The sequence below is a fragment of the Tyto alba genome, unplaced genomic scaffold (assembly GCF_018691265.1).
Source record: "Tyto alba isolate M040663 unplaced genomic scaffold, T.alba_DEE_v4.0 Super-Scaffold_13, whole genome shotgun sequence".
Taxonomy (NCBI): domain Eukaryota; kingdom Metazoa; phylum Chordata; class Aves; order Strigiformes; family Tytonidae; genus Tyto; species Tyto alba.
The window spans coordinates 18,224,185-18,235,717 of NW_024881275.1; the positions used below are offsets into that span (position 1 = coordinate 18,224,185).

Below are 11,533 nucleotides of genomic sequence, written 5' to 3' on the forward strand. Positions count from 1 at the left end.
TTTAAGAGGAAGAAAGGATATATTTGTTTTAAACTTTTTGTGAAGTTGCTTCTTCAGAGGGCTTTCTACACTATTAGGAATACAGTATAATTTGCAAAATTGAGCGATAGATGAAATAGGAAAGTTGTCATTATTAAGACCTGTGTTCCTTAGGTTAATCACTGGTATTCTTAGTAATTGCGTGGCAGCCTATTAGTGAATGAAACTAAAAATTTTAAAACACAGCTTTTCCTGGGTACTATATTTGTCAATTATACCTACACATTTTCCTATAGAATCTTGAAATTACAATGACACCTTTGTGCGGATGGATGCTTTATGCTATTAGTGACTGATCCCATGTGGAGGCTAGTGAGGAATTAATAATGAATTTATACTGTGTATAGTTATCTTCAAAGAAGGAAAGGGTATATGAAGGTATATAAAACACGGAACAGGCATAGAAGGAAGTCAGCCTTTCAGTAGATCTTCTATGAGCCATTTCCCAGACGTAGAACATACAGAGAGGTATCAGTACAAAAGACCTGCTTTTAAATATCTCTTGGGATAGGCAGGCAGTGATACACATTTACGATCTACTTCCTCCAAAAGCATGCTTGTTCACTGTGCTGTTTTTGTAAAAGTATATTTAACATAATCTTTGCAAAGATGTGACAACCCTACAACTCTGGATTTCTGGTTTTGATGGGTTTTCCATGCAAAAATACCATTAAAAGGCCAACCAACACAATGATGTTATTTTTAAGAATGTAAGTTCCTGGTACATTTAAGGCAAAGGAACCCTCTGCTTGGATACAACTGGTGGAAAAAAATTGCTTTGCTATCTCCTTTTTCTTTAGCAAGATTGTATTTACTCTGATTAGGTATATAGAGGTGAAAACTGTAGTTCTTTGTTTACAGATCACTGTCTCAGTTTTAAAAGCATTTTTCTCTTCTACTGTGAAGAAAGGGGCCTGTCTGCCTCTAATGCTCTGTGATCTCCCCAGCCTATGTGGTCTTTTTAGTAGTTGTGACCCATTTCTTTTCTGTAACTTTGCACCAGTTCATCCAGCTAGTAATGGGTATTTTCATGAGGGTGGAGCGGAACAGGAGGAGTGAAAATGTAAATGCCTGACAGTTCTTGTTGCTCTTTGGAAGTATGTCAGGTCATCTTCATGTCCTCAAATGCTTGCAGAGTCTATTGGGTCACTACTGGACTGCGCGATGAATTTATTATAGGCACTTTCCATGAAAACATGCCTAGATGATCCTGTATCTTCTGAAGTAAGGTTGTCTGTACGTATCTCCAAACCATTAGATTCCAGTAACACGTTGTTTGGATGTCAGAAATCAACACAGAGCTTTGGGTAGGGAGCTTACGAATACATTGCAGAGGGAGGGAAAGACATACTTAGTATGCTCCTGATTTTGATCTCCCTAAATACCACAGGGAATTTTAAATTCTTAAGCTTATATGAAAAAGAAATGCAACTTTGAAAGGTAGAATGCGGTATATGTATAAACTAAATGTTAACATATCGATCAGGAAAAGAGGGGATTAGTATGAAAGATGTTCTATTTTATAACAGTTGCACACTGAGACTTGAAACCGTGTTTAATTCAGTCATAAGGCATGATTTTTTTTTTTCTCTACAAAAATAATTATTTGGTATTGCAAATGGAAGTAATCTTGGAAGAAGAGTGAAGTTTGAAGGTCATGTTTTCTGATGATGTGAAAGAAGTGTAATTAGGAATATATAAGTCAGTATTTAACTCATTGTGTTCTGATGAATCCCTGAGCTGAATTACATCCTTCTACTGCTGTAAGAATATAAAGGAGCCTTAATTGCTATCTCTTATGTGCAGAGAGTTAAGGAGCAGGTGTGTTTTTAAGTGATGCTGGTCTGTTTTAACGCATCTGCTTTTCTTACCATGCTACAATTCGTCTTTCTGACCAAGCAACTTAAACTTGCTGATAAATTTTGAGATACAACTTATAACCCTCGTGCCATCTGTAAATGCCTAAGCAAATGCATCTCCAAAATTCTCCAGGATCCAAGGAAATTTAAAGGAATTCTGAATTGATGTAGCACAAAAACTGATAGGTCCAGAGGGAAATGTAGGCTACTAAGAATCAACAGGGGTCCGTTTAGGAATGCATCTGAATTTGGCCATAAACTGCTTGGCTTAATTATCCATATCCTTCCATTATATCTGAGATTTTAAGGATATCTAGTAGGAATAAGTTGTAGAATGGAAAGCAAATGTGAAAATACTATTTTCTTAAACCTAATTGAGATGTGGCTCAAGTTAGTGTTAAAGGTTATATTAGAATATGGAGACTGAGATATGTGTTACTTCAGCTAGATACTTTTAACAAACTTCACTGAATATACTGTAATTTTTTACATGTGCTCAGTCATAGAACATTATCATTATCAGTAGACATTTAGATATACAAACCAGCCTGTCCCTCCATCTGTTTGCTTCAGAATACTTGGCATTTATTTTGCAGCGTCGTAAAAGTAGTTACAGCTTTGCAGTTGAGAACTATTACAGCAATATCAATTTTTCATATTCAAGTTAGCTTTGAAACCAGAAGTTTGCCTTTTATTTATAACTCCTAGTACCTTGTTCTGTGCTTATGCATGGAGTGGGGGAGTTAAATGTGTGGAATACAGCTGGGCAATAAATAAGGTTGCAAAACTCTGTCATTAGTAATAAAGCCTTTTGCAGTAGTACATTAAAATAGAAGTGTCTAGAGCACTGGAATAAAAAAACAAAGCGAAATCAAAACCAAAGTATTTCATTATAACCATGAATTTGCCTCTGCTTTCTGAAGTATTTTAAGGAGACATTTTTTGCATGGTTTCCACAGAAACATTCTGCAGCAAGAAGGTATTCATGTTTAAAATAAATTGTTAGCCGAGGCAGTGGAAAATTGGACATTCTTTCACATCTTGTGTAGTTGAATCTTTATCATTTTATGCTGATGATCATGCTCAGCTAAAAAATTGCCTAATTGTTTGCTGGTGGCTGTAATCTAAGTGTATATTTAATGATTGTGACTACTTTGTAGAATTAGCCATACATTCAGAATGGCTGTTTTGAATAGGATAGCGTATTAGTGTTGACTGGGAGCAGGAAGATTTTATCTTCATTTTTCTTTCCCTTCTCTTCCTTCTTCCCCCTCACTCCCCAAAGAATTTTGGTTATGAACAGCTGTTTTAGAGACTGGTGAAGATGTTACATTTTTAAAAATGATACCAGACAATAAATGAGAAGATAGGTAAGGGGAGAAAACAACCCTACTCAGTTAAACTTATTAGAATTTCACAGTTCTCAGGAGGCTGTAAATTGTAAATTGGTACAACTCTGGGGTAAGAAAAAGAGGCAAAGTGAAAACAGATTCCATCTAGATCTATACAGGCAAAATGTCACTAAAATTTAATTTTAACACTTAAAGATACATTCAGTAGTGATATGTGGCCAAATATGTTAAACCATACGTTTCAGAAAACTTTTACCATATTCCTTGCGATGGATTCAGAGTGCTGTAAAGATGGGCGACACCTGCAATTCCTGCAGACTTTTCCGGAAGCGAATGTGATGTTCTGTCATGTTTAACAGCAGAAGAGCACATTGAACTTAACAGCAACTTTATTTAGCTGAAGATGCTGCACATCAGATCTTTAGCTATGCTCATTGAGCATATCACTCCTGCACTGTCCCTGCCACTCTTCATGGGTATTGAATCAGACAAAAAGCCTTTCTCTCCATTTTCAAAGCTGCCCAAATAATGAATGTTTGGTATTTTAGAGATTTCTTTGTCTTCATAAGAATCACATCTTCAACTATCTTTCTCTGATGCTATGAAGCTGTTACCCTCAAGGCTAAAACTCTTAAAAGTAGGATCTAGGACTTTTACTGCCACAGCAACAAAGTTTGAGATGTAATTAGAAAATGTATTAGAGTGACTGACTGTGACAATGGGAATAAATTCAGTTGAGTTTTCTGGTTACTCTGTTTAGTTTTCTTTCAAATGAAGGTGATAACAGCAAGGAGAAAATGAGATGCCAGAAATAAGGGAAATTGTGAAGTGAAGGTGAGGAATGGGAAGGAATTTATCAGCAAAGAGGAAAAGAGAATGATATAGTTGATAGACGGAAGAAAGAAGTTAGACATCCAGCAAATTACTGCTTTCTTATTTACCTTCTGAGAAACACATACTAGGTCAGAGACAACATCTGAAAAGTTGTATGTGCAGATAGAAGAGGGCAGCTTAGCTACACTTTTCATAAATAGGCTGAGACTCTGTCTGCACACAGTGACATTTAATTAAGTCAGTAAGCTGAAAGTGATTTTTTTTTTATCCTGTGTTTTAGTTACAGTTGAAAAAATATTTCATTTTGTAATTTTTTATGCCTATCTGAGCAAAATTCCATAAAGTAGGTTAGGAATTTGCCTACTCTGGGGGCTTTAGCAATATTCTATCTATACAGTAATTTTTAATAATATTTTAATGAGTAATTAAAGAACTGGATGGTAACCTAGTCCTGTGACACATTATTTTAATTACTGTTGTTCATAGTTTATTTGTATACAGTTTAATTACAGTTCACATAGAATAAAGCAAATAAGTGAATAATGGATATCTCAGCTAAAAATGGGGGGCATCACCCTGCTCAGATGTAGCTTTTTCTTATGGGGACCTAGTAATGATACAGTATCTTTTGGCCTATATAGGAACTCCTGATCACATAACAATGATCTTTTGACACCTTTCTGAAAGGACTCATACTAGTGAGAAATTTAATATTGTAAAAATAATATTTTTAACTGGTGCCACACTTCTGCACAGTTTTTTGTGACACTGCTCTCTGCTGAAGTGATGTAGTAGACATACCAGCTTTTTATACACAGAAACAATTCTGTTTTAGCAGAGAATTAAGTGCAGATAAACAACATATTTCATAAAAGATGGTTATATCCCCTTTCCCACTGATACACCCACCCCCAGCCCAGATCAGAAACATAGCCTGGCATGGCATGCTTTCTTTTTGATCTCCACGGACTTTTGCCTGCCACAATGCAACATAAATTTTGTCTTAGTTATCAGACTATGATTATGAAATAACAATGGGAAGAGAGATGTCAGCATGTTCATAAAGCATAGTGATTTTTTTTTATTATAAAAAGAACCTGAATTAAAAGGACCAAACTTTTTTTCGTTTGCATACCCTGTCTTATAGCTTACAGTAATTAATGTAGGTAGGAGAAAATACGAAAGGCAAGGTTTTCAATTTCTTTTTTTTTGTGTGTGTGTGAGAAGTTGATCTTTCTTGCTGATCTGAAGTAGTACCAGAAAATGCCCATCCCGAATTAGACACAGAGCTTGGAGAAATGAGATCTAGTTGTTGGAGGTGTCACACCCACTGCCCCTCTCTGGAGTCACTGTAAAACTGTTATATTGAAATCAGGGAGACTCTTCTGCCCAAAACCATTCAAGAGATGACCCTGACTGATTCTTGTGACTGATAAACTTTAAGATATATGATACCTTCTTTTTATTTTGAACCTCCTCTTTTCAGTTTCACTTCCTTCCATTCAAACACCAAAATCCTTCTGGAATGGCAAATGCCAAACAAACATTCAGTCTGAAATGGTAGATCCATTTGCTATTAATGTATCTTTCTTCTTTCCTCTACCCCCTTTCTTTTCTGAAGAAACTACTTGTTTGCTTTCTCTTTGTTTCTTAGCTGTTAGAAAGCCTTTAAAAATGCTTTTACTTCCCTGTCAAGGCATTATGCTCTTTGGAGAGAGGATCAGCTGGAGTCATGGCAAAGAGAACTGCTGTCCTGGTAGTTTTATTTTGTATTCACCATACGATTCCCAGAATTGCATTGTTCCTTCCCAGAGGGGGAAGATTGGTCTCTCATGCAAATCACTGGTCCTTTTCTAGCCTTTTGTAGCCTTCCTGAAATTGTTGGAAAGGATCCTTCTTTCTGCAGAGTGGGGAGGAGGAATTGCACCAGACAGGCTGGCCCCAGTCATTTTATCCCTTTCCTGTGTCTTACAGCTCCTTTTGAGGAACAGGCACCAGGCAGTACCTATCCTGAGTTCCCAGGGCTTCTGCTGCTCTTGTGCATTTGGTGCGCCAAATTCAACAGCATTATTTGACTTAAATCGAGACTTGCATTGGTATGAGAATACACAGAATCTGGCCCACAGCCTTATGTGTATACAAAAGTATCCTTACTCATTTAAGCTGAATTGATAAATAAGCATTTTTCTACTGACTTAAGTTGTACATGAATTTGGTACCTGTTAAACAAAATCAGTGTGTCTACAGCTGATAATATTTTGTGGGTAGAAGTGTCCACAGATGCAGGTTTCACAGAGCCTTGTTAGTATTTATGGAAGTGCAGCTGTTATCCTCAGGAATGCCTCCAAGCCCTGGAAAGTCTAGCAACAACACAGAGAATGTACACTAATAGTTAGGAATTTATTTTAAAAGAAGTAAAATGACAAAGCCAAGTAGAAGAAATAAGGCTAGAAACAATCTGGATAGATCTCCACTGTGATTGAAAGTAGCAGGCATTAAGCTACCTGTTTCTTGAAAGGAAGTTAAGCAAGACAGAAATTTTAATTTAACCCCCTTCTCCGCAGACATCAGCACATGCATGAAGAGGATTATTACCACCATCTGTTTTACCCATAGTGGTTTCCATCAGTTGTGCTATTTTGCTTTTTTAGTGTTTAAGCACTGCTTTGAAGCTGTTGTGTTAATTGTTAACTTAGGTTGAGTCTGTGCATAGATGCCTTTAGCAGTGTCAGCATGCTAAGATCATAACTGTTAGATTAATGAATGTAAGTATTAGCTCTGTGTTGGTGCAGTACATTAATAGCTGTGCAAGTCCAATCAAATACACTCCTGACTTTGTCATTGTGTAATGATATTTATCAGATCTTAGACGGACTGCTGAGAAAGATTAATGTAATCTTTCTTTTTTATCTGACTTAAAAATAAGGTAACAAAATAATTTCCATAGAATATTTTATTATTATTATGCTTCACAGTGGGAGAATAGATGCACCTTGAATTCTTCACTGAAATGGAATATGCATATATCAGGCATATTGCAGTGAACGGAAGGAAAACTAACTGTTGCAACCATTGTCTTTCACATAGCCTAATCTCATATTCTGAATTGATGGAATTAATACCAAAAAGAAAAGAAAAAAAGTATGATTATGCCTTCCTTTTTTTTCTTTTTTTCTTCACAGAACCTGAAGAAAGTGTTTGTAGAATTTAGTCATCAGGAGCTGTTTGAGTTCTATAACAAGGTCTGTAGATTTTACGATACTATAGTTTCTTTGTAAACACCTTATGCTGCTCAGCAGGAAGTGTTGCCTATTTGAATGAAATCTAATGAAACTGGAAGGAAAATGGATCCAACGTTAATTAAGGCTGTTGGATTTGTTTGATCACATAAAGCATTTTCAAGAAGAGTCTGTGCATTCAAATTTGGAACAGGCAGGGCTTGGGTCATTGCAAGCATACCTGGCGGTTAGATTGAGAGGAGTAGCTGATGATTAACAATGAGGAGCTCTCTGGAAAGAGCATCTTTGTGTTATGTCTTCAGTCGAAATGCCAGGCTCATAATCCAGTCAAAATGAACTCTATTATTTTTTTTTCCTTTTTATTATGCATTGGAAATTCAAGGCAAAACATCTGTGCATGTAAAAAAGGTAGTATTTAGGCAACTGTTTCTTTAAAATTTGAATATTTAAACTGTAGCAATGAATTCTAATAGCTTCATGTAAAAACAAATATTCATGAGTACAGGATTTTTTTATTGCTATGTGAATAGATTTAGTATGCATAGTTGAAGATATTGGAATGTGGGGTTTTTTCTGTTTTCATGTTTCTAAACAACATTTTATATGAGTGGAGTTTTTTCTCTCTTTTTTGTATCTTTAAATAGCTGGAAACTATACAAGCACAGCTGGATTCCCTTACATGATGTTTTTGAAGACTTATTTCTTCATCACACTCCTGCCACCTCATTATTTTGAATTGAAGATAGATTGCCAAGCTGTGTTTGCTGAAGGATTCAGTGGGTTGCTTCCTGTAAAATTATATAGCTTATCTCCTTTTTAAACCAGTAACATTAGCCAGGAGTCTTTGTTAAGAGTCTGAAGAATCAAATGGACTTTCTCTTGTTTTCTGAGCAATTCTGAAGAATGGCTTTACTTGCAGGAAAAAAAAAAAAAAAAAAAGCTACCCTGCTTCAGAAATCTCTTTTTTTTTTTATCTTGTTACTTGTGTTACTTGATTCTGGTAGAAATTTACATACTAATGAGGGACCAGGAATAAAATCTATTTTTTTGACAGAAAAGGATTATAAAAGTAGTAAGAAAATACACAGCTAATAAACTCTCTGTCATTTTTAACTGTTATTCATGTGATTGATAATGCTTATTGCAAATTTGTCAAAATAAATTGAGATTTTAAAATGGATTAGTTTGGGCTATTTTAACTTCATTATCTTGGTTCTGTTTTAATTTGGAAGCTTTTTTCTTCTAAATAATCAACAATATCACTGATTTCAGTGTTTACTTTTGTCACTGAGAATAAATACAGCTTCTTAGCACTGCATGCATACCAATGAATCTAAGTAGTATGGTGTGTAACGGGGTGGGGAGGGAGAGGGGGCGGAAATCTCAAAAATATATAACAAAGAACACTGAAAGAGTCTGACAATCAGATTTGTGAACGCTATTTGTTGATCCTTCCTAATGTTGTCCACCATTGTTTTTACATTGAGCAGGAAGAAATAAAGTACAGTGACTTAAAGGCCAAGTTAATCATATTTTCAGACATTAGTTCCACATGAATGGAGATTAATGATCAGTATGAGAAGGTAAAAGTCATCTTAGTTCTTGTTTGTGGCTATTCACTGAGAGGCAGCTTCAGTGCTGCACTATGATAATGGGCACATTATACAACTCTCTACTCCAGGCTAACAGGTGAGAGGAAATAAAAATCTTTGTGATTAGCTTGTCTTTTTTCCTCCTTGAGGGATTCCCTGAACAAGGCTTTTCTTCCAGGTGCCTAAAACAGAGATGGTTAGTACCCAACCAGCCAGTTTTCTTTTGAGGTTTGTTTGCTCATGACAGTGGATACAAATATGGCTAAAAGATAAGTTTTGAATAGCTGGTGTTTAGGTTCTCTTGTGCCAGATTTCTTGCTTTGCTGCTTTTGGAGACTGCTTTTAGGCTTTCTGTGTTGCTTTATTAGGGATTGCATGGTCACCTCTAGAATACTGAAGGGGTTTGCACCAGTTGTCTAAGCTGTAAGATAATAGATTTAGAAGATAAAGTCATTAACAGCCTATGTGTTAGTAAAGGGCATTGAAGAGAAAAACCCACATTTATCATAGTTCTTAACTGAAATGCCAGATGATACTGTACCACTCTGGTAAGGTAACACTATTACCGTGCTGGAAAAAAGAAATGAGTCACTGTTGCATGGCAGAATCTCACACTCTATACCTTGTGAGGCTGACTGCCAAAATCAAGTGTGGTCTCAAGCCACCAACAACCGTGCCTACTCTTCTGGGGATATAACACTCCCACCCACAGACAGCACATCCTTGGTCTGGATGTTTAGCAGCAGCTTGCCAGCTCGCACATCCGAGGCTGTAAAGATCGGTATGTCTGCAGGTGAGCACATCTCCACCATCACCTCTGCCTACCAGCACTAGCTGTGCATTGTAAGTAGCACAGCCAGGAAAATCCGCTGCTTCTTGACACCTAGTTCCTGGCTTCCTACTGGTCCTGTGGGACAGAATGTTGTGTGCTGGGACACTGCTCTTGAGCGTTTCTCCTGAGTTGCCAGAGCTTAAGTTCTGGAAGTCAGGTCTGAAGCAAGTTGAAGACCCTCCTGTATAGGTGCAGGACATACTAGGGCAGTTGTCCAAGTGTGAGAGAGGGGTTAAGTTATGCTTGTGAATATAGGCAGTGATGGATGAATCCTGGACAAGGGAGTGAAGGCAGGACCAGTTTGGAGAGCAAGAAGCATTGGACGAATTAGCAGGTACACATAGGGAAAAAAAAAAAAAAAAAAAGTTCAAGACTGAGTAGGAAGAAACTAGGTGTGGGAGAAAGGAAGGATAGAGTAATGGATGTTCCCTAGCATGGAATTTGGGAGTTGGAAAACTATAAGGAAGAGAGGAGGAACACTGGAAGAAAATGCTAGGCAAAGGGGGAGAAAAACCCTTAAATAGTAGGGGAATGGCAGGAAAAGTGGGGAAACAAAGTAAACCATAGTTAACTATAAAGACTGTGGTCAGTTGTGTAACTGTAACTGTTGTTTAACTGATCTAATATTTTGAACTAACCCATATATGTCAGCTTTGGTGCAAATTTAGCCAAAAGCAAAGCAAAGTGTGGGATGACAAAAAAGAACATTTTAAATCTAGCTTTAGTAGAGAATATTTTAAAAATCATAAGATAATGTTTAAAGGAAAAATAGGAAAAACAAAGTGTAAGATTTAAAGGATTCTGTAAAATTTGCTTAGCGTTTATCCTTGCTTGCAGATGGAAGAAGAGATCTGTGATTTCTTTGGCAGTGGTTGCCTTTTCTTTTTTACTAAAGGTGCTGAATGTCATATTGTCAGAAGCTGTAATAAGAGCCATAGCCTACCTCACGGTAAGAAGTACAGTAATCTTTTGTCAAGGAGCGCTTGGAAGTAAACAGTTTAGAAAGACTTTTCAGTATGTAACAGGAAGCTTTGGGGTTGTACATTATTAGGTAGCAATGGCATAACCAGTGACATCATAAAGAACAAGATTGCTTATTTAAGTGCTCCTGAAAAGGAAGAGAAAATTGACTAACCCTGAGAGAGCAGTACTACACGAGTTTTTTGTTAAGTCTTGCAGAAAAGAAGGCTTTTATTCTGGTTGCTGCTCTCTGAGCCTGAGCAGAGCTGGAGAGACGATTAGTCTTCCCCCGAGAGCATCTGCCCCTGCTTAGTTTGGATAAAGTTCTGGTGTTCCAGCAGGGTCTGGGAATGAGAGAAAAACAAGCACCAGCACAGACTGGGGGGTGCCTGGGAGCAATGGGAGATCTTCCTGCAGCTGGGACTAGACCCAGTGCCATACCTCAGAGGTGACAGAAAAAAAAACACCTGCTGGGAGGAAGAAGGCATGTAGCCTATTCAGAGCTAAATACACCAGGTTAGTGTGGGAGCATGCTGAAGGTCTTCAAGCTTTTGTTTTGCATTCTGGTAAAACATAGCTTTGAAGAGTGAGTCTTGTGGATATTTTGGAGATTTTACTGCAGGAAAGGAAAGGGTTACATCCCAGTCTCTCTTCAGTGCAGGGTCCTAGCAAAGCATTGGTCTGTAATATCTCCTGGGCATGATCCAGAACTGAAATTACCAAGGCTTCTGATAGTGTAGAAGGAAGATATTTGCAGAGATTTATTGAGCTCTAAAACTGGAAATTTGAATAAGTAAGAATTACTGAATCTAATTTCAGATCTTTC

General features: G+C 37.1%; 1 protein-coding gene across 1 annotated transcript in view; it reads left to right on the forward strand.

Annotated features, from left to right (window-relative positions):
- COMMD10 (COMM domain containing 10) overlaps positions 1–8,645 on the forward strand; it is a 114,639-nt gene extending 105,994 nt beyond the window's left edge. Inside the window, exons 6-7 of the mRNA XM_033000986.2 lie at positions 7,267–7,326; positions 7,968–8,645. Coding sequence (XP_032856877.2) covers positions 7,267–7,326; positions 7,968–8,006 — 99 coding nt within the window. The 3' untranslated portion in view covers positions 8,007–8,645. The remainder of the gene's footprint in view (positions 1–7,266; positions 7,327–7,967) is intronic.
- Positions 8,646–11,533: the final 2,888 nt, after the last annotated feature.